Here is a 27,171-nt window from a genome sequence, read left to right on the forward strand (position 1 = left end):
CCATGTGAGTTGCTTCATCTACGACCAAGGCCTCTCCCGGCCTATGCCACGCAGATGGACTCATTGAAAGCTGCCATTCCTCATCGCTGCAAGCCATCTGCCACAATTCCGTACTTACTTGCATTTGTGGCATTCCGTACCCCGTAATCTCTTCGTAGAGGGTTGCTTCAACTTGTCAATAACAACAGCAGCTTGTTCTTGACAAGCTCGAGGAAGGTGGAAGGAGAGGGGAGACATGACCCTTGCGAGCTGCAGGCACACCCCTGTCGTGATAAGTGTGGGTCTCACCGACAGTCCAATAAAAAGGCAGCTTCACCTCGGCTCTTGCAATTCCTCGATTAACGTCCCGAGGTACGTACTGACCACCTCTGGCACCTTCCAGGTTCCAAGCGCAAGCCCCCTCCCCCCCCTTCCCAGAACGCCCCGCCGTTTCTCGAGCTTCCACGGCTTCCCCCCCTCCAAGGGCCCATGTGCCCATGTGGAAAAGCAACGCAGGAAAATTCTGTTTCTGCCTTTCTACGTCCCTCTTGCCCACGAATGCCTGGTTGACACCTTACACAACACGACCTGGGCACACCGACACCCCGATATATCGCTCGCTCCCTCATTTCTCACACACCTAGACAATATTAATCGCCGGACCGCAACTGGACTGGGACTTTAGAGTCTAGACAAGGTTACCGCCGCGCCGCCACTCCCGCTCTCACTTCGCTTCATCTCATACTCACCGCACACCGACACACCGATACCGTGCCGTGCCGTTCCACGTCTGGCCTCTCTCTCTCTCTCTTTCTCTCTCCCTCTCTCTCTCTACCTTACCTCTCGCCGCTTGATGCTCCACGCCCACCGTCACTCACACCACGGCCGCATCTGAGGTCATTTCCATTGTCCAGTCTCGTTGTGTCAAACGTACGCAAAGGGTTGCTTTGCGTCCTGTCCCTTCGCTTCCCAACCGCACCCTACCGTGCCGTCTTGCACCAGTCAACCCACCCCTTCCGCTCCGCGTATCCTCCCATCTTACCTTTACTTTCCAAAGGTACCTACCGCGTGGGACCTTGCCAGCTTGCCTGCCTTATCCAGGCTTCCCAGCTCGGCGTCGTTCCTGATTCCAGTGGCAGCCCGGCGCGAGACCACGACCCGATTGCCATCTGCTTGCTTTAGTCTTGTCTCACCGGCCCGCGCTGTGGCACTCTTCGGACCCTTCTTGGCTCCTTCTTTTCCACATTGGAGATCGTTAATCCTCAAGCAATTACGGATACGCATTTCACAATCCCTTCCTTCCTCATCTCTAACTGGCAACCCTCCATCCGGCGCCCCCATCCCTCCACGTCATCTCCCATCCATTACCGGCACCTAGTCCTTCACCCTTTCTCACCGTACCCATCTCATTCACTTTGAACCCCTGGTTTCTACATTCTCACACCCCTGTGTGCTCTACTTTCCTCTACTTACTGTACCTATTTAGAGGTATAAGGTAGCTAGTGGACGAGTACGGACGAGACCGAGACAAACAGGGCCGGCTTCATCCCAGCCTCCAGGTACGCCTTACCGAACAGCCAGGCAGCCCCAAGTGCAGAGAAAGGAACTGCTGGGTTCGTTCCGTATGCATGGTTGTACCTTAGTACGGAATACATCCATCACTAGCAAGACGCAAGCCGAATCAATTCGCCCGTAGGCCAAAGAGTTTGGCTGTCAGTCACAGTCTACCTGAGAGACAACCCAGCCAGAGCCCGCCCATTGACGGTTGTACCCCTGTCCCCCACCGCCCATCACGCACGTCAAGCAGGCAAGCAAACGAGCCAGTCATCCCGCCAGCCTAGCAAACCTGCGGCCCGGACAGGCCAGGACCACCTCGCCTTACTCCACGCACTCCTCCCCGCCGCCCGCCGTTCTTCTCTCTTGTTGCGCTCGACTCGACTCGACGAAACATCGCCCGCTGCGGCCGCGCCTCTCTCTCACCTCCTCCGCCCAGTTTAGGCCAACCCAACCAAGCCCAGCCCGGTCCAGCGCGAGACAACAAGCGAGCCAGCCAGCCCGTGTCTGACGGAGTCTCAAGCCCGAGTCTATTGCTACAGTACCTTATCCGACTAAGCCCCTTGGGACCCCCCCGTTCGACCTGCTCCTTGGGCTCGTCGCGTCAAGCCCCGTCCCCCAAAACCATAATAATAATAATAGGTCCGCGCCCATCCTATCCCATCCCGTCCCAGCCATGTACGCTCCCGGCTACGGCTTCTCTAATGTCCCTCCGAACTTCAACACCGGCGCCCCACCTCCAAACCAGAACCCTCACATGCAGCCAGGCTCTGTCCCAACCCAGCCGGGCCAGCAGATGATGTACAACCCTAATCAATTCGCTGGCATGCCCGGAGGCCAGCCCGGCTTCGTCGGCGGTCCCAATTCCGCCATGATGTCGGGCGCTGGCCCTGCAGGCATGATGCAGAACGCCGGCATGCCACACATGGCTGCCAACGGTCAAAGTGAGTTGCCCCCTTCCTTGCCCTGTCTCCCCCCGTGTGTCGTGTGTGCCCACGTCTGCCATCGAGGAGAGAGTCTCGTATCTGCGTCACGCCCTCTGATGCTGCCCCGTGGCAGTCGCGGCTTGCGTTGCCCGTTGATCGTCGAGACAAAGATCGTGGTGCCACGAGAGCGCGTCTGTCTTGCAGTCACTCCCTCACCATCATCATCACCATCTTCCACACACACCCGCCAAACGACATGGCACCGCAGCATCTTCCAGCATCTATCAACGGGAACACGCGTTTGCTAACGTCAATGTCTCTACCAGTGGCCTTCCAAAACCCTTACCAGGGTAATCCATACGGCGGCAACATGCCCGCGCCGGGCGGCCAACATCCCAACTTTGGAGGAATGCAGGGCTTCCCGATGAATGCGGCGGGCATGACACCTCAACAGCAGCAGCAGATGATGATGCAGCAGCGCATGCAAGCGCAACAGGCACATCAGCAGCAGCAGCAACAACAACAACAGCAGCAGCAGCAGCAACAAGGCCAGGGACAAGGAAATCATGGAAACCAAGGCGGTATGCCGCTGGGCTCGACGCCTCAGAGGCCGATGAGCGCGGCGCAGGGTGGACAAGGTTCTCCGAACAATGCGATGCAGCAACAGCAACAGCAACAGCAACAGCAACAACAGCATCAGCAGCACCAACCTCAACATCCTCAAAACCCTCAGCAGCAACAGCAACACCAGCAAAACCAGCAACATCACCAACAACAGCAGGGTCAGCAACAGCAGCCGCCGCAACCGCAGAACCAGCAACAATCACAGCATCAGCAACATCAACAGCAACAACAACAAGCTCAACATCAACAGCAGCAACAGCAACACGCCCAGCAGCAGCACCAACAGCAGCAAGCTCAACAGCAGGCCCAACAGCAAGCCCAGCAACAACAACATCAACAAAACCAGTCTCAACAACAGCAACAACACCATCAACAGCAACAGCAGCAGCACTATTCGACATCGCAACCTCAGTCACATGGTCAGACTCCTGCGGCTTCAGCGCACCAGCATTCGGCTTCCATCGCGTCCGTAACGACCCCGCAGACCCCGACATTTCCTCAACACAACCAGAACGCGACTGCTAATGGCACATCGTCGGTACCGACGCCCCTGAGTCCCGGCAGCGAGTCCCGTGAACAGGAGAGATTCTCATTGTTGTTGGAGATCAACCAAGAGCTGTTGTTCGAGTCGATGCAGCTGCAACATACGCTGAGCGAGTTGAAGAAAGAGACACCAGGGGAGGGAGATCAGGCGAGGAAACCGACGCAAGAAGAGGGGTCGGTTCAGCAGGACTACAGCCAGTGAGTGACCGAAACAGACATGTTGTGAAAAACAAAGGAAAACTGACATCCTTCTCCACAGTTGTATGCGACGACTTCAAGCGAATCTTGCATACCTTGCCGCGTTGGCCGACCGCAAAGGAAACGTGCAGGTTCCTCCATCGCCCGCCTACCTGTCGTCCCCGCCGCTAAACATGGCGCTCAAAATTCGGAATTCAACGCCGCCCGGCGACATTCCCGAAAACAATCCCGACCCGATGACAGACCGCGAGGAACGATCCAAATACCTTACTGAGCTGTACAGAAAGCTACAAGCGCTGTTTCCGAATGCGGACCCCAAGAAGGAGCCACCGTTCCAGGCCGCGGGCCGTCCTCAGGGTCAACCGGGGCAGCAGGGACAAGGTCAACGGCCGCCGAGCCACCACGCGAGCCCCGCCATGGCTCAAGCTCAACGGCCCATGCAAATGCAGAACATGCCCGGAGCACATCAGCAGCAGGGCATGTCTCTTTCATGATCAAGGCGTGAGGAGGCTACTTGGATCGACCTCAGCGATTGGGTAACATGGCGGCGTTTAGGTCCCTAGGGTGATGTATAAGAAAAGAAAAAAGTTACAGTTTTGGCGCGGGTGGCGGACTTTCCCGCCGGCACCCTCAAAGTTGGAGAGAGCCGTAGCTGGAGATTTCCGCTCTAGACTTTTGTCGAGGTTGGAGCTGTGCTAGGTGCAATTGCGCGGCGTTTGATGGATTTAGAGGAGGCCGTCAGCCAAGTTTGCATAGACTATACTCTTTGGAGCCGACGGAGTTGCGGCATACTGTGCGTGTTACATAAGGTTGGCATGGGGGGAAGCACATTGACTGGAAAGAGGTGGATGAGACGAATTGAAGATTGGATAATGTACAAAGCCAAGCGCTGTGTCCTCTCGTCAATTGTCACTGATGTGTACTTGCTGGATCCTCGTGACCCTTGGATCCGATCAGGTCTGTTTTGACTCGGGCCAGTGACAACCGATACCGAGACAGCTTCATCGACGGCCGTGTCATTGCTATGCGTTTCTTGTGGCTTTGCAGGCAATGCCTGACATGATCGTGGTCACTAGTGGACGGAAATTTAGAAAAAGATGCTGATGTGTGTGTCGGCAACATCAATTCTATTTCTCTATTCTCTTCTTTGGCTGGATGACATCTCGATAGGCGTAGATATATGCCCCACACGGAAGGATCTGTGTATCCGTACTCCGTACTCGAGGTACACATATCCGTACGGAGGTGACGGGTGTATCTCCCGGCTACCTCAGAGTCCGGTCCCCTTGTGACAGAAGACCTTGTCCACATTTGGATTTTATCCGTAATATGTCTCCGTACAGAGTTGCGCTTGGGGCTGTTGTGCAAGGACGAGATGTGGCGTGAGCCGTACGGATACCTCATCTCCCGCTGGTCCCGAGTGAGTGGCATACCTTGCGGATACACGTCTGTGGGTTTTCAAAGGCCGTGAGCAGCCTCCTCCCCCTGTCTATCGTCATGACAATTTGGGTATATGCAAACTGCACTGCAGGATTATTTGGGCTTGGGATGGAAACATAGGGAATCACGCGGTGGCAAGATTACAGGGCCGCCTCTGAGTTGTAGGAAACATCAACACCTGGCCCTGTATTCTTACCACCGCGTGAGAATCTGATGGGAAGCGCGGAGATCTGAGACGTTGGTGGTGACGATCTCTATAGTCTCTCTGCCCTGCTGGATAAGCTAAGCACGCGTCATCCGTGGATGATGTATATTTACAGGTCTACTACAATTTTGCTGTGAAGGGTGGTAGGCCAAGGACCCTTTGGTCAACGTCCCCTCGTTGGGCTGGGCGTTTGTGGATGCGGTTGGGTACTCGGTAATACCCGGCAAATGGGAGGATGGAAGATGGGGGGGAAACAAATCATTCAATGATGAACCGAGTGGATCTGGTCTCCGGCCTCCGGCGTATTTAATTCCAGTGGTTTTGTCATCCGACGGGTCTTTTGGAGGTTGGAACTTGGAGGTTGGCCTGTTGGAGCCTTGTGATGGATTGCAGATGGGATCACGGAAATGTGCCTGCCGTCGTGCAGCACGCGTGGAAGCTTGTTTACCGTGCAGATAAACCTGCAGGGCAGGAGAGGCCCAGGAGGGAGCTCGGGGGAAGAAGGGGAGGGGGGCCATGGTCCGTGATTGGATCGTTGACGGGCGCTAGTGGTGTCCCGTACCTTGCAGAAAGTGGCTGCTTTCCCCCCCCCTCGCGTGCCTTTTTTGCTACTAATTTCGTCCGAGCTTTTCGAGATGATTCGCTGTAAACTTGTAATTTTTGGTTTGGTGTGGTCTGGCCAGTTCTGCTACAGGTAGTCATTGGGTGCTTTGTTTCGTTCGTGCTGTTGATCTTTTCGAACCGTTGATGCTGGGAATAGGGGGGGTTTGCTGATAAGAATTGGCATACAAATGATGGGTTCTTGATCAAGTACGGAGGACGGAGGACGGATACGGATTGGCGAGTGACGAGTGATGTAAACAATCCCCGGGTTACACGTCAGACAAGAGGGCGAATGAGCGCGTGAGATCTGTCCGGCGTCGCGGTTTTCGGTTGTGAACGACCATCCCCCCGCCCCTTGGCCCTTGGGAAATTGAATTCCCCTCTCTTGCTATCCGGCTTATATGAAAATGTTGTCATCAATTAAACGCTTCTTACCCGGGCATCGCGCTGTTTGTCAACCCCCTCCATGGCATCCGGGCCTCCCTTTCTGTATACTACGCAATGGCCATCCGTACTACCGTAGGCAATGCATCTTTTTGCTTGCAGACTCCCTTTCTCTCATGCCCGCCCTGTGTGTGTGACCATTGAAATTCCAATCCTCAAACGACGAAAGGGAAGCGTGCAAGTGGAAAAGAACATGCCACAGCTGGGCTCTAAATAGTTCCCTTTTTTCCCCCCCCCAGGACGGGATTTCTCTCTGACCGCTGATTACATTCCAGACCAGTCGAGATTCGCCCAATCCCCATTGCCAACGCAACCCAATCTCATCTGATCATCACCCGCTCTCCCCTCCTGTATTGCCCCCCCTGTCGCACATCCCGCATTCTTTTCTCGTCCATCAGACCAAGACTTTTCAGATCACCGCAGCAGCACCACCACCACCACTACCACCAAAAACCGCCACTAAGCCCTTGGACTGGAAACAAACGCCTCTTGGTATCCGCGGTGATCTTCGGTAAAAGCACACTTGAGCTTTGCAAGCTACATACGCTAAGTGGCTACCTAGTAGAGGAGGCGAACTCTTTGGCCCTGGCAACGTCTAAACTGCGTGACTGCTCAGCTGTGGCTGCCCTACCTCTCGTGCCTCTCCGTAACCGCTTCCCCCTTCCAAAGTCCACGTCTCTCCCGGTGGCACAGGGCCTGTATTCGTACATTCATTGAAGGTGCAAGTGAAGGAATTACGGATAATAGAGGGAGAAGCTGCTGCCGTAATCTACAAGAATAGGTATCCGTAGACCGAAGGTGCCTAGGAGAGGCTGCAATTGCCAATCCATCGGCATCCACCCTGGGCTGCCCACCCCAGCGTTTCAGCGTCCTTGGCCCCTCGATGAAACGACATAACCACCCGACACTGGACAGGAGCACTTGACCAAGTTGACGCTGACGCGCCTGCAGGCCCAATCCCCTACTGTCGCCGTCCAATCCTTTCTTGATTCTTTCCAGGTTGATTCCTCCAAGTTCCTGGTCTCTCTCTGGTTCCCATTCAACTCTGAAAGTTGGCTTACCTACTCACCATCCCCCCCGACTTCGCTCGCGGCTTGTTCAAGGAGGCTATCCATCTGTGGATTCCACCCGTTTTCCTTTTTCCCGCTGCTGCGCTGCCGTGTCGTTCGTTACTCGATACCCCCTTGCTCTCCATCGAACAAGGAAACCGTTGGAGGAGATATTTCGGGGCCCAAAGCCACACCCACCCGCCGTTGCACAACCACCAGCCAGTCACTTTGTTGGACACAACCACCACAATCCCGCACCGAGTCTTGTTCTCTCTGCTTGCTGTGTTACCGCTGCCAACCTTGTGCACATCCCTGATCCGCATTGCTTGTGGCTTCCGAACTCACTCTCCTGCCGCCGCTCGCCCTCCTCCCCCTACCCGTTCGCAATTCATTGGGTACGACAGTCTTTCGGCTCGCGAGCCGCCCACCGAGAACGTTGAACCACATCGAGCCCTCGAAGTCGGAAGCTTGTCGAGAGACGAGATTGCCCTGCGATTTTATGAGTCTTGGAAACAGGGCCACGGCCGCGCGCACTCGTCGTTGACCGTCCTACGCATACTGTTGGATCCCCCTCGACGAGTCCACATTCCAGTCACTACTGTGGTTTCTTGTTGCCAAAACACCAATCAAGCAGTTCGGGCGGCCTGGCCATGGACCTGGCGCTGCAGCAACGGGATGAGGTCGACCACAACACCGAGCTGACGCATGCCAAACCCGACACGAGACCCGCCGCCGCCGCCGTCGCCAACGCCAACCGAGACGACGACGACCACCGGGAGACGACGCCCAAGATGTTGGCCCACGATTCCATGGTCACCGTCAGGCTTTCCGAGCCGCCTACCCTGACTCTCGACACCAATGTTGGCCCCGACTCACCCCCGAGGAGGAGACCCAGCACCGTCAGGATTGAAAAGCTTCCCTTCCCGACAGAGAGTTTAGAGGCCAAGGCCCAGGATCAGCCAGAGGACGAGACCGACGACACACCACCGAGTGACCCTACGACACCCTTACCTGTCACGAACGCTACCCGGAATCTCCAAGACGAGCTGGTGGACTGCGAGGACGAGGCCGAAGAAGAGGGAGACCGTATAACTTCACTACCAGCTAGGGGAACCCTCCTCGAGACGCCCATAGAGTTCAAGAGACCCGAGGTATACGAACAACAACAAGAAGAAGAAGAGGACGAAGAGGAGGTCAACTGGGACGAACTGCAGAAATCCGAAGCACAAGAACCTAGGGACGCGGATACAGACAGAGTAAGTGCATATTGTGGTACCCCCAACAACAGCAACCTTGTCGAGGCTGACCATTCCTAGTCTACAGCCATGTTGCTGGCTATGCTAGAGCAAGAGAACGATAAGCTGGCGACGAATCCCAAGACCATCAAAGTCCAACCTGTGGAACAAGTGGCTGCTTCCAACCGCCCAAGACCGCCATCAATGGCACAATTACGGCACATGGTCCACGGGCCAACACCACCCGCCTTGCGATACTCGATGCTCCCGCCGCCGCCGATGACCGATCTCGAGTTTTATGCCGCATTGGTCAAGGACTATCAACAGACGGCAGCTCGATTGCCAACGCTTCTATCGAACAAGATACGCAAGGGCATCCCTCCTCCGCTGCGAGGCGTCGTATGGCAGAGCATGGCAGGCGCAAGGGATTCAGCACTCGAGGAACAGTACGAGCGATTCACGGGCGAGTCTAGTCCCTACGAGCCAATTATCGGCAAAGACCTCGGTCGGAGTTTCCCTGGAGTCGACATGTTCCGTGATCCCGAAGGCGACGGACAGCGCATGCTCGGCCGGGTGCTCAAATGCTTCAGTCTCTACGATACGAAAATTGGCTACTGTCAAGGGCTGGCATTTCTCGTTGGCCCTCTTTTGATGCACATGCCCGATAAACAGGCGTTTTGTGTTTTAGTCCGGTAAGTGTCAAAATCCCAAAAAGCAAACCCGAGCGGCCGCTCGACCCCCCCTCTCCCGATTTCCTGGGAAAAGGGGTCCGAGAAAAAGCAAAACAAGGTTTGGATGCAAATGCAAATGCAACGTCGAGGCTAACATTGAGATGGGCAGATTGATGGAACGATATGATCTGCGAAGCTGTTTCCTGCCAGACCTGTCAGGACTGCATGTCCGCATCTACCAGTTTCGAGAGCTTCTTCGAGAGCACATGACACCAGTATCGAACCATCTGGAGGAATTGCATCTCGATCCGGCGTACGTTTCACAATGGTTCCTCAGCTTTTTTGCTGTTACATGTCCCCTGCCGATGCTGTTTCGCATCTACGATGTCATCTTTGCCGAGGGGGCCCCGGAGACCCTGATGCGGGTCGCCCTATCCCTGATGCAGAAGAATCAGGCCCGGATTTTAGCGTGCACCGAGCTCGAGGATGTCATGCAACTTCTCCTTTCGAGGGGTCTGTGGGATTGCTACCATTACAACGCAGATGAGTTTGTGCAGGACTTTGTCAGTTTATCGGGCGTTGTCACCAGAGAGACATTGCTATCGTTGGAGCAGGGGTACAGAGACGCGCAAATTGCTAGCGCTAATGCGGCGCGTTCCTCCGACGTGACCACTGCAGCCTCCCGATTCCTCGGCCGCATTTGGACTTCCTCCACCATCATCTCCCCGAAGTCCTCCTCCACCCTCAGCCCGGGCCTCACCGCTCCGTCACGGCCTTTGAGCATGCTGCGCAGGAGCACATCGAAGCAGAGCCTGGCCTCCACCCTCAATTCGATGGAAGCCAGCTCCGTCAGCGTTCTCAGTTCTGCATCCACCGAAGCCACCTCCGTCTCCCGAGATTCGTCAAATACCGACAGCGCATCCATCCGCGAATCGACCCCCATCTCAAGCGGCAAGGCCTTCAATGGCGGCAAGAACAATAAAGAGAATGCATTGCACACCCAGATCGAAGACCTCCTCACTGCATTAACCGAGTTGCAACGAAACCATGCATCACTCGCAAACGAACTCCAAAAGGAACGGGAACAGCGCGAGGACGATAAGCAGGCCGTTCGGTCGCTACTGGACGGTCTGCGCAAGAAGGCCAGCAACGACTCCGTCGGTACCGATACGAGCGTCGATACTCTCAAGGCGACTGATAACCCCGCAGATGAGGCACGCGAGGGAGGCGAGGGAGATGTGTCCACTGCCAAGACCAGCGACCAGTCAGATGGTCCCTCCCCAGGAGACCTATCGCAACTCCTCGATAACGTCGAAGAACGATTCGGGCGCCATGGTAGCGGCACCGTCGAACGCCGGATATCCAGAGGCGAATCGAAATCGCAAATGCAACAGGAATTGCAGCAACTCAAAGATCAGCTCGCCAGCGCGGTATCGCAATCGCAGGACTACAACCGGAAAATGCACGACCTAGAACAAGAAGTTACCACACTCAAGGATCAAGTGCGGGAATCACACTCGCACACACGCATCTTGCACCAGGACAAACAGCGACTGGAAAAGCAAATACACACGATGAGAGCGCGAGCATCTGCCGCCGGTGCGGAGAGTAATACTCAGCCCGAAGGTGATTCGCCTGTGAGGAAGAGTTCCGCCAGTGGTGCGAGCGGCTTGAGAGAGTTGAAACTTGGTAGGAGCAAGTCAACTCCATCTCAAGCTGGATCGATATTCAGCAAACGTTCATCGTCAATGCCAAAGCCTCACGACTCGACGCCACCCCCGGCCACACAGTCGCCGCCTCCTCTACCGGCTACGCCACCGACGGATGATCAACATGAGGCATTGTTATTGCAGCTCGTTGAGGCCAAGACCTCCGAAGCTATAGCTAGGCAAGAGGCCGAAGAGACAAAACAGAAGCTTGAAAGCTTGAGAAAGGCATACAGTCTCGTCACTGGAGAGCCATCGCAGTCACAGCCTGCGGCAACGGCGGCAGGAACGGCAGCATCAGCTGCCATGGGCGTCTTTGGTCGCCTCACAGGAGCAGCGGCAGAGCCCGCCAAACCTGCCGCGCCGACGCCCGCCCCAGTAGCAGCAGCAACTCCCGCGCCCGCGGCGGGAGGATTCTGGGGTTGGAGGAGATAATCAGGATCCGTTCGACCTCATTCACAACCACATCGGCGTTCCAAACACAACAGAACTAGAGGAGCATTCGGAGCATCTAGACCATTTTGCATTCCGGTTCTAGCAACGGGTACCAGGCCCGTCTGCTTGTCATACCTCTATCACTGCATTCTCAATAACAGGGCGAGACGGCGGCTTTTTGCATCTGTGGAAGTAGGCCTGCTCCACACGCCGGGGGGAGCATTTTTCTTCTTCTTCTTTCGAAACAAACAACCCATTGCATGGCATTGGCATTCTAGACTGTTTACTGATTTTTATTATTCCATTCATACTATTCATGGCATCGGAGTTGAGGAAAGGGCCACTGTCCAGACCCCGACGGCTAGAGCGGCCGGAAACTCGTCTCCGCCCTTTATGAAACTAGGGATGTCCGTCGGCCCCATTTGTTTGTTTTTTTAAACACCCTCTCTTCCCCCTCCCCCCTCCCCCTCATAAGCAGAGAGGGACTGGAGGCGACTGTTTTCGGGGAGAGAAGACCTTTTTGTGACGTACAGATAGTATCAGAATACCAGTGGGAAGAAATTCAAAGTCATGAAGGATAATAATCAACACTATGAATCCATTATACGCTGCAAACTGTGACTGAAAATGTGTCCTTTTGGTGTTGATAAGTCTTTGGGCGATCTTTCATCTGGGAGAGAACTCCGTAAGCCTGCAAGGTAGCTGCTCAGTGCTGGCTACCCTTATCAGTGGTCTGTGGGTTTACATGGGGACGACAAAAGGCGGCGAACCCCTTTTTCAATTGACCCGTTTTGGCAACATCGTGGGTCTCTGATGTTGCATCTGCAGCAGTTTTGGGTTTGCAGCGTTTGCTTGGCTTTTTTTTGGGCTCCCCATGAACCCATGTCATGTCATCCATGCCGGGGCGGCGGGAACCCTCAGGTGTGGCGGTGCGATGCTACGATGGTGGATGGTGTTTTTTCTTTGTTTTTTTTTCACATGTGAAAGCTGTGGCGCAGAAATCACAACTTGGGATACATGGCAAGGAAACTGGGATATTGCTGGTTTGGAGGGCATGTTGCTGTGGTAAGAAGTGGATTTTGGGAGGAGACTGAACTTTGTTTTCCTTTTTTTTTTTTTTTTTTTTTTTTTATTATCCGTCCTCTGTTTAGTTTTTTTTTTCATTTTATATCGTTGTCCAAGAGACTGATGGATCACTTTTGGGAGATGGGGGTTTATTTGAATTTGGTAATCTTTCTGCTTGCTTGGGGTGATTTTCTGGTGTGCATTTGACCGAGACATTCTCGCATGGGAGGTTTTGGAAGCCCTTTTCTCGGCTGGGTAGATGCAGCAGCCACAACTACCATACCTTTGGATAACGAGGGTACACGTGGTTTGAAGCAAGAGGGCTCTGATGTTGGATGTCGCTCATAGTCATCTGTCAAGCGTCAAGTGACAAAAAGTCATCGTCCTTGCAAATCTATAATCTATCAATCGGTGCCAGCGTTTGGCACGTGTAAAAAGGCGCGAGCCTGGAGCACGTACTGCAAAGACCGGGCGTTCAGATCCGGCTCACGGCCGGTTGGCCGCGGGGGACGGACGGCCGGTGCGAGCTACGACTGATGTTATCTTGTGGCTTGTACTCCGTACGTGGAGGAAGAGAAAGGTTCGTCTGATGGCTGTAGCTTCTTGTCGTAAACTGGGGCCGACAGCCCGTTGCTTGGTGCCTAGGCCGTTGTTGGCGGCGGGATTATAGTGGACTAACTTGAGGTAAGGTGGTCCTAGCTGTTGTATCTCGGAGGCTATGAGTGATGTGCTGGCAGCTCGTTAGCTGTCAAATGTACTCGGGATGTCCTGGGTCAAAAGGTTGGGCGTCTGAGCAACGGATAAGAAAGCTCTTTGAGGTGGTAGTGTTTGGGAGGGCCAAGGTGATATCGTGAGGGTTTTTTTTTTTGGTTGCGTACGGATAGTGCTTGGGTGGAGGGGCTGAAAATGGACGGGCCACACGGCGGCGGCGCTAGGGGAGTGGGTAGCTTGTGAAGCTAGGACCAGGCTCCCTCTTCCCTCTCAAAAGTGTTCTGTGTGTTTCTCCAGCCTCTTTGGGCAATGTACCACGAGATGAGGGTTGGGTGAATGAACAGGCTGGCTTCTTTGGTAACCTGGAACGGGAACACGGTGGCTTGCATGCGCGACCCGTCTGTAGTTGTGGCAGGGTGATGAGGACACAACGGCCTGGCGCTGAGGTGAAGAGGTGAGAGGGTGGCGGGCAGCATCAGATATCCGCGAAATGCCATGGTTTCAGGATTTCCAGGATTTTTGACGTGCTCCCCGGTCGCTTCAGCCGCTGCAGTCACTAGGTGGAATACCTGGTGGGCAGCTAATTCTAGACCACAGCAAGAAGACTGGGAGCAATGGGAGCAATGGGAGCAATGGGGGCAATGGGAGGAAGAGAGAGAGAGAAATGCAGGAGCACGTCACATGCCGGCTGCATAGCTAGCGCCCAAGGATGGACGCTACGCAGTGGGATGACGCCAAAGACGGAGGGGAGGGGGAGGCAAGACTGACATGATACATCGTCATTGGGTCCTTGGGGGCGGGCGATTTGTATGGCGACAGAGCCCCTTGAGGCGCGTCTTGGGAGCCCCTTGGGAGGTAGTCGATGGGTACCGAGCGATTGGTTGCTGTGGCATAGCTTTTGCGTCATCACAGGTCGGAAACCAAGCTGGGTACTCAGTAACGTACGGGCACTAGCCACACCCCGACCCGCCGCCCCTCTCTCTTTTTTCGTTCTCCGTCTACGTGCTTCGTGCTACTGCTGCGTGTGCTTGCCGTCCTCTCTCCACCATGCAGTCATTGGTATTCGTGCTGCAGCGCGATAGTTGAGTAGGTAGGTGTTCGTATACTGGTGGTGTAAAATTGGTGCAGGACGAGTACGGAGCAGTCGAGTGTGAACCGTGAAATAAGGGAGAGAAAGCTCCTCTACGTGGGTCTTTTCCCCGGCTAGTAAGTCCTGTTTGGGAGACAACGGCGTCACTGCCTCTTTCCCAAATTCCCAGACGGGACGGAGGTGACGGACTGATGGAGTTTCCCATTGCTCCTCGGGTCCCTTCCTCAGTCCTGGTGCTGGGCTAGGTATCGCTGTCGTTTTGCTCCTTTGCTCCCGCTGGCTGGCCCGTCGCCGCCCTGGGCTTGTCCTGGCCTGGCGTTGGCACGGACGCTTCCCGGTGGGCTCTGCGGTGCTCCTTTCTTCTTGATCTTCATTTGCATCACTGCCATACCCAGCAGCACCAGCAGAAGCAGCACCAGCACCGCCAATATTCGTACCTTACCTTGCTACCAACTGGGCCAACTCTCTCACACCCACACACAAAGTCTTTTTTTTTTCTCCTCTCCCCCTTCCCTGCCCGTGCTTTTTTCCCTGGCCTTCCACCCGCTGCTGCCAGTCTTGCGCCCACCGTGCCACCCACTGCCTACCTACTTGGACCTTACCCACCCACACAATCACAAACACACGCCCTCACCTCTCAGGTTTACACCTCTGCCTGAGCTTCCAGACCTACCTTACCTACTACACACATACATCATTGCAACAAAAACACCTGGCTTTCCTCTCCTCTCCTCATACCTGCCCACCTACAACCCTTTTTTACATCTCAAGAACTTCTTCATACCCCGAGCTTCTGCCACTTGCTTCTTACCAAAGCTTCCCTCTTCCATTCCGCGCAAGCTTCCATTTCTTGAAACGCATCCAAGGTAGCTTTCTAGCAACTCCATCATCACACGACACCTCCCACCCGCAACTGCCCGACCGCGGTCTTTCGTCTCCTAAACAACAACACCAGACATACATCGCCAAAAACCTCGCTGCGATCACACACAATGTCTGACTTCCCGGACGCCCCTACCACGGCTCCCTCCGCCAACGGTACTTCCTACATCCAGGCTACCAAGGAGAGTAAGGTACGTTATCGCTGCCCCCGAGATCCCGCCATTCCCGCTCCAGATCTGCCCTCCGTAGGATCTTCCGGCTAACTTGTGCGAATAGTGTTTCAAGCTTCAATCCCCATCTCCAGCGACTCCGATAAGCTAACAACTCCCTTCCAGACGCTGCCGCTGCCTACCAGCAGGTTGCTACCGGTACGTCTAATTTCCCCACGTCTTCCCATGACGTCTTTGTGGCGCATCGTCAAAATACTGACCAGAATCCTCCCTTTCAGGCCCCGTTGCCCAGAGTGTCAAGGACCAGTCCGCAAAGACCACAAATGAGTTCGGCAACCTCGCTGCCTCTCGCAAGACCCCCGCCAACCCTGCAGCCACCGGCCAGCCCTTGACTCACTACCACTCCTTCTTCTTCGAGCTTATCTCGTGGAACAACCCTCGTACGTGATAGTTGGGACTCCTTCCGTGCCTCCGACCCTGACTGACAAACCACCCCACAGGCGCCTCGGCCATTGCCTACTCCTCCATCGTCGCCCTTATCTTCGCTGCCCGTTATCTCGATGTTCTGCGATACAGCTTGAAGCTCACCTGGATGGTGCTCGGCACCACCGTCCTTGCCGAGGTCGCCGGCAAGCTTGTCCTTAACAACGGCCTTGCCACTCAGCTCCGCCCCAGACGCTACCACGTCATTCCTAGAGAGACGCTCGATGCCGCCATAGGAGACGTTCACGAGCTAATCAACTTCTTCGTCATTGAGGCTCAGCGCATCGTCTTCGCCGAGAACATTGGTGCTTCTGCTGCTGTAAGTTGCTCGCGTGACATTCCCCACATTTCTTGACATCACTGAGACTGACGCAATTGCTTGCTACAGGCCTTCATCGGTTCCTTCCTTGCCTACTACCTCGTCAAGATTGTTCCCTTCTGGGGCCTTTCTTTGATTGCCACCACTGCGCTCTTCATGGTCCCTCTTCTCTACACCTCCAACCAGGAGCTCATTGACGCCCAGCTCAACCGTGCCGGTGAGGTGATCAACCAGCAGACGAACCAGTTCCGCACTGTCGCCAGCAAGCACACCGCTGAGGCCACCAACATCACCAAGCAGTACATGGGAGACTACACCGCCAAGGCCCAGCAGCTGCTCGGCCGCCGTTCTGCCTCCCCCGAGGCTGTTTCCAAGCCCGCCCCTGCTCCTTCCGCCGACACCGCCATCCCCTCGGTGGAGGAGAAGGACTTCCCGTCCGCCCCCAAGGCCGACTTCGAGAGCACCACCACGGAGCCCGTCGTCCCGGCTGCTGACGAGAAGACCCCCATGATCGTCTCCTAAATGTCTCGTTCTATTGGTTTTCTGAGTGTATACAGGCTGGCAAGCAATCGCGATTTTCGCGTTGTGCCACCGGCTTGACGACAACGGAATGACTCACGAAGAACACGAATGGGATCACGCACACCCCTTTTTTCTCTCTCTCTGCGGCTTTATCGGCGTGGTAAGGTCCGCAGGCTGGTTCTCTGGAGTTTAGTTGCACATAGTAAGCAACAAAAGGATAATATCAGAAGGTGTCTCCAAGCGGAGGCAAGGGTCGTTGAACGGATTATCGTGTACGCATGTAGTGTATTGGCTTGTAGTTCTCTCTTCATGGCACACGGCTTTGGCGAACGGGGGATCATCAGATTGTCTAGGGGACGCAAAGAAACGATTACTTTCATCCTGGCTCACGTATGGTGATTATATGAAATTCCTAAACGGAGTCGGCAATTATTCCTGGAGAAGTTGATCTTGAATACGCTGAAGGCACATGTGACGGTGGTAAATCAAACTGCTTCGCTGTCTAAGCAGGTTCTTTACTGACGTGAGAATAATCCGATGCTCTGATAGTTGGAAACCTCTATATCATCATTCGCATCGAATGTTGTACGGATGGCGGGGTATCGCAGGGAAGCAAGAAACTTGACTAAAGTCACCAGCTCTCTAGTAGCATACCTGACGAACCGCGAATAAACCAGATCAATAGACCAAGCCCGTTCATTGTCTGCCTCATGGTCTCGTACCATTTCTCCCTCTTCTCTTGCCCCTATAAGTAGATACTCTTACCAGTGACTGTACTTGGAGCCCTTGATCTGAGTGTGGATTTCTTCATCTTGGCCCTCGTTCCCCTCCTCGAGTTGATCTGGTTACAAGCCAAAAAGAAAACGCCACGAGAGAACAAACCATCATGGTACGCATAGAGAGTATGAGTGCGGTAATATCAAGCCCAATTCAAAGACGGTTTGGGCACATACATCACCCCGGAAGAGACGATACGTAGTTACGAGACTGAATTCTTCGTTCATGTTACAGCGAGCAGTATGTAAGTATACCAGGATATAGGCACAGACTTTACTACCACTCGGGCCTGTCTGTCTGCATAGGTATTGAAAGAAAAAAAAAAGGAGCAAAAGATGCTGTTTTCCCCCCAAGCCCTCCGCAAAAAAGGAAAACAATTGTGAGCAAATAAAATAGCAAAGTAGAAAAGTAGCAGCAGTAACGTCTGCCCTTCCATAAAACCTGCCGCCGTTAACCCCCCCATCCCTTTGCCGAACCTGGCCCAGTGTGCACAACACACATGTACGCGCTCACGCGTTTTCCAATTCCCTCCTCTCCACTAGTCACTGTCGTCCATGTCGAACGGATCGTCGCTCTGGTCGACGTCCATCTCACTGTCATCATCAATGACGTAGGTGGGCTTCGCCTTGGCCTTGGTCGCAGCCGCGCGCCCAGGTCTGCTTCGAGCAGCAGGACGAGGCGGGGACTCGGGGTCTTCCATATCAACATCCTCATCCTCGTCATCACTCAGCACGCGCTTCGTCGCCTTCTTAGCGGCGTAGGCCTTGGCGGCGGGTGAGAGGGCGGGCGGCTTGGGAGCCGCCGCCTTCGCCTTGGGCTTAGTCTTGGGCGCTGGTGCTGCCTCGGCATCCTTGCCCTTGTTCTTCGCTCCAGCGGGACGACCACGAGCCTTCTTGGCCGCTGCAGCAGCAGGGGCAGCCTTGGTCTCCTTTGCTTTGGAACCCTTGGTGGCAGGAGCCCCGTCATCGCTCAAGAAACTATCAATGTCGTCGCCCTTGTTGAATGTCTTGTGAGGAGACGACCGAGCCAGCATCTCGTAGTTGGTATCGTCGACGCTGTCGTCATCAAAGTTCCTCGAGGCCTTGGTCTTGATCTTGGGCAAGGTGGAGTCGCGTCCATTGTCAGGACGGTTCATGGCGAACAAACTAAGTCGGCCCTTCTCGGTCTCTGACTTGGGCGCGCCGATCCCGCGGACCAGAGAACCAATGTCTCCAATGTGGTTGTCCTCTACCTCAGATTCCTCGGATTCATCGTCAATGACATACTTGGACTTCTTGGTAGCAGTAGCTGCCCTTTGACCTCTGCCGTTGGCCGCGGGCTTCGCGGGCTTCGGCTCAGGGGACGCGCTCATCTCGGCAGCACTCTGGAAGTCGTCGTCTTCGTCTTCATCAGACTCAATGACGTACTTCTTCGTCGAAGCGGCTCGCTTGCTCTTGGGTACAGGCTCGACCGATGTGGACTTTGATGCGGGCTTGTCGCTGGAGGTCTTCTTGCTGCCAAGATTCTCAAAATCGTCATCGTCATCGCTGAGCAACTCTTCGACCTTGGGCGAAGGCTCCTTGGGAGCAACCTTCTTGGGTGCAGGCTTCTTGGTCACTGCGGCCTTCTGACTCTGCGATGAGTTGTCCTCAGCTGCCGACTCCGCTGGAGCAGAGGTGCTCTTGCCAAGGCTGGCAAAATCTTCGTCGTCGTCATCAGTGTCGCTCAGCTGATAGATGGGCTTCCTCTTGGTAGCGGCGGCTCTGGGGCGGGTTGGTTCAGCCGCGGCAGAGGGCTTAGCAGCGTTCTTTCTGCCACCAAGGGCGGCAAAGTCATTGTCCGAGAACGCGTCCGACTCGACATCCTCCTTCTTTGGCTTCGTCTTGTCCTTCTCGAACATGGCGGCAAACCTGTCGGCAGCCTTCTCGGTGACCTTGGCGGCAGCCTTGGCTTTAGGTCCAGGTCGCTTCTTCTCCCCGGGGGCGTAGTCGTCGTCCTCCTTCTTCGCCTTTCGACCCTTACCAGCGCCAATCTTCTTCGACACACGCCTACCGAGTCTCCGAATGTTGGTCTGGATCTCAGCGTCCATGGCCATCTGGGTCTCCCACTCGGCGACGAACTCGTCGAGATCCTTTGACCAGAGGTCCTTCTCGCTGAGAGCAAGAAGGGCATCGTGCTCAGCCTTCTTGTTCTCAATTTGCCTCTGAAGTCTTTCGAGACGCTCATAAGTCAAGTTCCAGATGGGCATCTAAATATTTTTGTTAGTGACAAGATTTGGTACGTGAGGTCCGGGGTACTAACAGAAAGCAAGTAGTCGTAGCCGTTCGTCTGCTCGTCATTTTCCTCTTCTTCGCCGTCATCGTTGCCCTCCATGTCCTCGTCGGTGGACTTCTTCTTGACGTTCTTGTCCTTGTTTCTGGGGAAAGGCTCATACTTGCGCTTGGCGAGCTCCTCAACAAGAACCTGCTTCTTCTTCTTCGCAACGACGAGCTTACCGTCGATGATTTCCCTGATGAAGCGGGCTTGTTCAGAAAGTTTTCTGAAGTCTGAGTGGTAGACACCCAGCCAATGCTTCTTGCGCTGGGCATACATCTCCAGACGATAGTGGTAAAACTCTTCGAGAATGTCTTCCACCTTTTCGTACTTGCGAATCTGACCGTTGGTGTCAAAGGCAACCAAGTTGGAGGTTGCGACCTGCTTGGAGAGCTTGAAACGCTCCATGAGACCGTCCTTCATAACGTCCTTGGATTGCTTGTCATCCATTTGGATAACGAAGTGAACGTTCTTGTGGTCGTTGAATTCCTTGTAATCCTTGATCCAAACCGGACCTTTAGTACCGCTGATGACTTCTTCAAGCTTCGCCTTGAAATCGTCTGTCCACATGCGGATAGGAAGTTCTGTGATAATAACTTCACCAGTCTTCTCATCAAGCTCGCAGATACCGTTGAACTTGTAGCGATCTTTCTCGGCCTGCTCAGGGGTGCCCTTCCAGCCACGGAACCACGGCATCATGGTCTGGAACACGCCATCCTCGGTGTCCTCACCATCAAGGCGACCCATGCGTCTTCTCAGGTTGTTGACAATGTCAATCGGATGGTAGTTGGGGATGGAAGTACTCCAACCAGTTCCAATACCGTCGGCACCGTTGCAGAGAATCATGGGAATGATTGGCGCGTAGACCTTGGGCTCGATCCTCTTTCCGTCCTCATACTGAGACTCGAGATTGGGCTCGTCGAGGGGAGAGAAGATCTTCCTAGCAAATGGTGACAGTCTCGTGTGAATGTAACGAGGGCTGGCAGCATCTGAACCACCGGCAAGTCGAGAACCGAAGTTTCCGGAGGGCTCCAGGCAGTTGATGTTGTTTGAGCCTACAAAGGTCTGCGCTAGACCAATGATGGTCTGCTGAAGAGACACTTCACCATGGTGGTAGGATGTCTGCTCAGAAATGTAACCGGCCAATTCAACGACCTTTTGATCTTTGACCAAGTTCCTCTTGAAACAGGCGTACATGACTTTACGTTGACCAGGCTTCAATCCATCCAGAACAGAGGGAATAGATCGCATGTTATCAGCCATGGAGAAAAGGATGAGTTCCTTGTTGACAAAGTCGGTGTACGAGATGGTCTTGGTAGACTGGTCCAGGAAAGTACCGGGAGTGAAGTTACCGAGCCATTCTTTTCTAGCGTCCGCCTTCTTCTTGGAGAAGGCAAGGTCGAAAAGGTCGGCCTCCTCGGTCTTCATCGTGTCGAACTCCTTCAGATGGTCATCAAGGTTGGTGAAGTAGACCTGGGCGTCTTCGTTTGAACTGGTACCCAGACCCTTGAAGTACTTGTAATGCCACCTGGAAAGATCATTCCTGTTGGTATCCTTCCACTCCTCGTACTGAGGCTGGGTGAAGAATGACTTGAGGCGCTGCGGCTTCTTCGGGTTGGGTCCCTGCCAGACCTTGACAATTGGAGTGATGAACTCCCGGAAGAAGTCGGGAATCTGCAGCAAGGATGGGTACTGGACTTGCAAGAAGTTGATGAGAAGACCCTTGATATGAGAACCGTCGTGATCCTGATCGGCCATGATCATCAGGTGACCATATCGCAGACTCTTGGTATCGGTGTATGTCTGCTTGTGCTTGAGACCCATGAACTGCTTGATGTTCTGGATTTCGGCGTTCTTCGTAATCTGATCGATGGACGCGTCTCGCACGTTGAGCATCTTACCACGAAGGGGGAAGACTCCGATGCGATCGGGATCCAGGATCGCACGGCCAGCAACAGCCAAACTCTTGGCAGAGTCACCTTCCGTGAGAATGAGTGTACATTCATGGCCGTGGCGAGTGCCAGCCAAGTTAGCATCAACTAGTTTCGCGTTGCTGATGCGGGATCGCTTGTTTCCGTCGCTCTTGGCCATCATCTTGTCTGCCTTCTTCTCGGCAAAGTCAATGATGTTCTGGATGGCGTCTGATTTGGCGATCTTCTTTAGGAATTCCTCAGTGAGCGGACACTTGCTACCAAACTGGCTGACCTTGGTGGTCATCTGCTCTTTTGTTTGGGAAGTGAAGGCTGGGTTGTTGACAAGACAGTTGACAAAGATGAAAATGTGGTTGCGAATGTGGTTCTGCTTGAGGGCGTGGCCCTTCTTCTTCTTGTCGAGAGTTTTGAGCAACGAGCCAGTGATTTGGTCGGCAACGTAGTTGACGTGTGTACCACCTGATGTTGTGGCAATGGAGTTGACGAACGAGACTTGCTGGAAAGAACCGTCTGACACGGTAAAAGCAATCTCCCATCTCGGGTGAGCATCGGTCTTGTCGACCTCGACAACGACCTTGGGCTCGACGCCTTCCTCTGCGCCACGTTCCTTGGAAATGGCCTTGGCGTACATCTCACAGTAGCCCTTGAAGGCGAGCTTGATGTGGGTGCCGTTCAAATACACCTTGATGCCACGAACAGTACCCGCCATGTCGTAGACGCGGCGGTTGATGAGAGCCTCCAGATCGTCGTCGATACCGGTCATGCTAAACCGCTTGAAGTCAGGCTTGAAGGTGACGCGGACAAAGTCGCTAGTCTTGCTGCTGGAGATCTTCGCCTTGCCGCACTTGCTCATGTTGTCGGTCCAGACCTGCTTGTATCTCTTTCCGTTGTTGGAGTCTTGGCATTCAAGAGTGAACTGCTCACTGAAGACGTTACAAAGCTTGGCACCGTAACCGTTGCGACCACCGACAGTCTTCTTCTCGTCATCGTCGTAGTTGGAACCAGTCAAGAGGTGACCAAAGATCATCTCGGGAATGTAGATCTTTTCCTTGCCGTGGATCTCGACCGGGATACCTTTACCGTTGTTCTCGACGGAGATCTCGCCGGCCTCGCGGTCGACGGTGATCTTCATAGTGGTCATGGTAGCATCGCGCTGCTTGTTGTCGGCGGCGTTGACCAGAATTTCGTCGAAAATCTTGTACAGACCCGGGACGAATGTAACTTTGCGGTACTCCATGAGCTTCGTCTCCTTGTTGAAAACCCACATGGGCTGTTCAGTGGGCTCGACGGATCCAATGTAGGTATCGGGACGCTTGATAATGTGCTCCAGCTGGGTGAGCTTCTGGTAGGTATCGGTGGCATTCTTCTTGGTCTTTGGCGCGGCAGGCTCGTCGTCGTCAATCACCATGCTGTCGTTCTCGATCTCTGAGAGGGGGTTTCCGCTGGATTTCTTCGCAGCGGGAGCTTTCTTAAGCTTCTTGGCGCTAGGGGGGGTGTTGGAGAAAGTTGAGGCGCCATCTTCGTCGTCGCTCTCGGGTTTCGCGCGCTTCTTGGGCGCGGCTTTCGTCTTTAGGGTAGTCTGCGTCAGCTTCTTCGCTGGCGCCTTCTTGACGGCGGCCGCCTTTGCCTTGGGCTTCTGTGACGGGTCAGTGTTGGGTCGCGTAAAGATCCGGGGAGCAGTCGGCAGCTGGCTGGGGCGCTGTAGGAGAGGCATTTCGCTGGGAGGGTAGAGGAGGTGCGGTAGTCAGGAGGAAGCAAGGTACAAGGAGTTTGACTGCTGGTGTGGATTTGGATTGTGAAGAGCTTGCGCAAATAGACGGAGGGCAGTCGTGAATAATGTCTTAGCGATTGCGGGTTGGTTTGCGACAAACGAAAGTCTGTCGATACGGAGGGCAGGCAGAGTAGGCGCGGCGCACCGCCAGATCTGGGAATATTCCATGACGAGGAGGCAGGCGCGACAACTGCTCTTTCCCCGGATTGCGATGAGGGGCAGGGTTGAAGTAGAGGGGTCCCAGCAGAGACAGGAATACTCTGCAGACAGAGAAAAAAAAGAAAGCAGACATACCGCAGGCGCAAAGTCGGACTCCTCTCCCATACTAAACACGGACGCTTCGTCGGACGACATCTTGTACAGTATGCGCTCCCCGAGGCGCGGGGAGAAACACGAGAAATTTCGGAACGCGGTGGTGGTCGGTACACTAGGTGGTGGTGGAAGTGGTCGAAGAATCGCTCGGCGACACAACGAGGAGGAGGGTGCAAGAAGATTTGATCCGAAACGGCTAGCTGGGCGGACCAGGCGCGCAATTGGCACGAAAGTTGAGCAGAAAAAAGAGAGGGAGGAGGGGAGCGAGTGTGCCAGCTCGAGCAGGGTCTTTTTACATTGAAAGGAGGTTATGGTGAGGATTGGTGTCAAGGACGATTTTCCTTGTTGTTGGTAGCAACCCTTTTTGGGATGTTGATGTTTGGCACCTGGGCAAGTAAACAAATTGGGAAACCTGACGGGGAAGGAAAATGGAGTCGCGACACCTCCTGGGTTCTTTCTCACTGGACCGCGTCGGGGGGGCCATTGACGCCTTTCCCCTTTGTTTACTGCCTCAGGCCCTCTTACTTGCTGTACCTACTCCGTCGCGGCGTGGCCTGTGCTTGCCTGCCACTGCCACTGCCACCTCCCACGGTGTGTGGCGCCAAAGTCCCGGCGCGAGCGGGGTATAGGACGTACCTCCCGGCATCTGCCACCTGCACGCTCTGCCTCTACCCCGCCGCCCGTCCAATCGAGGCGTCGCGGTGGCACTAAAATTCCGCACAAGACCAGACGGGCGGGAGCTGCCAGCCAGACCCACACAACCTTAAGCCCAAGACACAACCCGTCAGCTTCTTTCACTATTAATATCTTACCTTCTTCCGCAGTAGACATTACAATGGCCTGATAAACATTGACGGCAAAGGAGGGAGATAACATAGTGGCTTCCTTGCACTAAAAGAACACACCTTGATCACCAAGTTGTACCTTATTTACAGGCAAAGACTCGTTTAGATTGTCTGTTCACTTGCGATCCTGTTCACTCTCTCTATTTAGTGGCACAACCCAACTGACACTGCAAAACGCCTCTCTACGCCCTCCCACCAGCCAAAACACAATACTCCCTAACCCTTCAAACTACACGCCTCGTCTTTCCCGTCTCAACCTCGTAAATCCATCCGCTGAGAACAACACTCTCCGGCACCAACTTTGACGCCTTGATAAACTCAATATCCTTCTTGACGGCCGTATCCAGATCCGTAAAGGGAAGGAAATCGGGAATACGGCTCGCCGCCTCCGACGAAGCCTCGGCACTAACAAACAGTCAATATAAAGAGAAAAGAGATACTGGGGACGTCGCGTGATTATCATGACAAACTCACCCGAGGTTCTTATCAACAAGACCAAACGCATCCTCATTCTTGAATGTCAGCATGCCGCAGCCGGTATGCTTGACGAGCACAATCTCGTGCGTGCCGAGAAGCTGTTGCGAGATGACGATGCTGCGGATCGCGTCTACAGCTGAAGCGCCGGCCTTTTTATTGTTCAAACGATGAGTGAAGTATCCGCTACTCAATATTGGGGAATGCTTACATTGCGAATGACATGCGCATCGCCAAGCTCGATACCAAAAGCCCGCGCCGGGTCGAGTCTGGCATCCATGCACGTCAGGACGAGGTACTTTTTCGCCGGCGGGAGGGCGAGGTGGCCCTTGTCAAAGGTCGATGAGTAGGTTTCCGAGGCGGCCTCGACATTCTTTTGGATTGCGGACATTGTGAAATGAGATAATTTGCGTTTACTGTGAACTAAGACCTGTTGCGAATCGCAATGTGAGAGATGCGTTGAAGGTTTGTTTGCTTTCGGTCCAGCTCGAGTAGATGTGGTATATAAGTTATGAACAAGGACTGTCTCGGAAATGTCAGAGATGGGAGATCCCTGGCTTTACATATCCCCCTCTTTCTCTTTATCTCCCCCAAGCCCGACTTGTAGTCTTCCTAGTGCCGCGCATGAGACAGCTACAGAACTCCTGTGGTATCTGAATGTGGGTATATTGCGTGCTTCTCGGCCTTTGTGCACACCGAGACGTTCAACCAACGAGCTTCCGCCCTCTCCGCATTCCAAGAGCAATAGTTCGGTCCCGGCTGGGAAAGGTGAGGTGCCGCCCGAATGCCCCGATTTCCAAGGTGGGGTTCGATCGTGGCACCGATCGGCGTGGTATTGGTAAGCTCAAAGCTGTCACTCTGTCGCCGATCCGGTGCCAAATCTCCGCCCACGCAACTCTACCTTCACGACGTTGGTGATGCGTAGTCATTGAAACTTGGGAGTGTGTGCATCCCATGATCCAAAAGAGGTCAATGTCGGCGTTGCATCATCCCGAAGAGCCGTCACCGAGCCGCTCCGACTGGACTCCACAGTTCTTTATTCGCACGCCGGGTCACCTTGAAACGTTGATGTCGGGATCTCGAGAAAGTCGGTCATGCGTTGCCAGACTCTCACTCGATTTCTTCAAATCCCGTCCTCGCCAGCACGGGGATCGACAGATGACGTGGGTCGCCGTCTGTCTTCGTAATAAACTATCTAGAACATACCATCCTTCTCAACGCCGTGGAAATGTTGTGAACGAAGTAAAAACCCGCTACGTCGAGAGCTGCTTATAGAAGAAAATCTGATCCTTGAGCTGTCGTGGAACGGCGGGGCTGATGCCGTAGTTTGGAACTCTGCCGACCTCGACGTATCCGAATTTCCTGCAGACATCCTCTGCCGGGCTACCGACCTCGGTATCAAGCATCTAGGCAACACTCTCGTCAGCCTTTTCCTCGGGCCTGCAGATTTGATAGGCTCCAAGTTCCCTACCAGTAGCGTTCGTCCTCTCCGAATAGCCTCGCCCTCTAGAGCACTCATCAACATCCTGGCGCCACCACGCCGACGGAACTTGGGACTGATGAGAAGCTTCTCGACGAAGCCACGGAATGGGCCCGTCTCGGAGTAGGGCATGGAGAGCATGACGACGCCCATGAGCTCCGTTCCCTTGAACTTGGTTCCCGGGTCGGATTCGTCGAGGAGGATCAACATCATGCGGGTGCCTGCAGTCACCTCTGCTATGCGGTCTTTCCACCATCCCAGCAGCTTCTCGTGCGACAGTGGCGGCAAGAATGTTGCGAGGGTCCGATCCGAACTGATGCAGCCGGCGTGGAGTGCTGCCAGGTAGGGGATGAGGTGGGTATGATCCGCGGGGGAGAAGATGTACGGCGTCCCCGAGCTGGAGGACATCTTGAAGGGGGCCTCCTCGCCTTGTGT

General features: G+C 54.4%; 5 protein-coding genes across 5 annotated transcripts; 2 read left to right on the forward strand and 3 right to left on the reverse strand.

Moving 5' to 3' along the window:
* Positions 1–8,374: 8,374 nt before the first annotated feature.
* Positions 8,375–11,612, forward strand: BDP55DRAFT_553810 (TBC domain-containing protein; the record flags this gene model as incomplete). Its single annotated transcript, XM_060569327.1, has 3 exons — positions 8,375–8,821; positions 8,882–9,492; positions 9,641–11,612. The coding sequence occupies 3 exons, from the start codon at positions 8,375–8,377 to the stop codon at positions 11,610–11,612; spliced, it is 3,030 nt and encodes a 1,009-aa protein (XP_060428772.1).
* Positions 11,613–15,470: 3,858 nt separating this feature from the next.
* Positions 15,471–16,854, forward strand: BDP55DRAFT_553880 (Reticulon-domain-containing protein; the record flags this gene model as incomplete). Its single annotated transcript, XM_060569333.1, has 5 exons — positions 15,471–15,546; positions 15,696–15,728; positions 15,809–15,970; positions 16,031–16,332; positions 16,402–16,854. 5 exons carry the CDS (start codon positions 15,471–15,473, stop codon positions 16,852–16,854), a joined length of 1,026 nt encoding a protein of 341 aa, XP_060428773.1.
* A 1,315-nt stretch (positions 16,855–18,169) lies between these two features.
* On the reverse strand, positions 18,170–23,568 carry BDP55DRAFT_553671 (DNA topoisomerase; the record flags this gene model as incomplete). Its single annotated transcript, XM_060569313.1, has 2 exons — positions 18,170–19,858; positions 19,912–23,568. The coding sequence occupies 2 exons, from the start codon at positions 23,566–23,568 to the stop codon at positions 18,170–18,172; spliced, it is 5,346 nt and encodes a 1,781-aa protein (XP_060428774.1).
* A 1,438-nt stretch (positions 23,569–25,006) lies between these two features.
* On the reverse strand, positions 25,007–25,647 carry BDP55DRAFT_729421 (carbonate dehydratase; the record flags this gene model as incomplete). The annotated part of the gene is made up of 3 exons (XM_060579563.1): positions 25,007–25,187; positions 25,257–25,408; positions 25,468–25,647. The coding sequence occupies 3 exons, from the start codon at positions 25,645–25,647 to the stop codon at positions 25,007–25,009; spliced, it is 513 nt and encodes a 170-aa protein (XP_060428775.1).
* An 862-nt stretch (positions 25,648–26,509) lies between these two features.
* On the reverse strand, positions 26,510–27,144 carry BDP55DRAFT_553664 (acetyltransferase; the record flags this gene model as incomplete). The annotated part of the gene is made up of 2 exons (XM_060569312.1): positions 26,510–26,662; positions 26,728–27,144. 2 exons carry the CDS (start codon positions 27,142–27,144, stop codon positions 26,510–26,512), a joined length of 570 nt encoding a protein of 189 aa, XP_060428776.1.
* Positions 27,145–27,171: the final 27 nt, after the last annotated feature.

This window comes from Colletotrichum godetiae (assembly GCF_030913485.1).
Source record: "Colletotrichum godetiae strain CBS 193.32 chromosome Unknown BDP55scaffold_24, whole genome shotgun sequence".
NCBI lineage: Eukaryota > Fungi > Ascomycota > Sordariomycetes > Glomerellales > Glomerellaceae > Colletotrichum > Colletotrichum godetiae.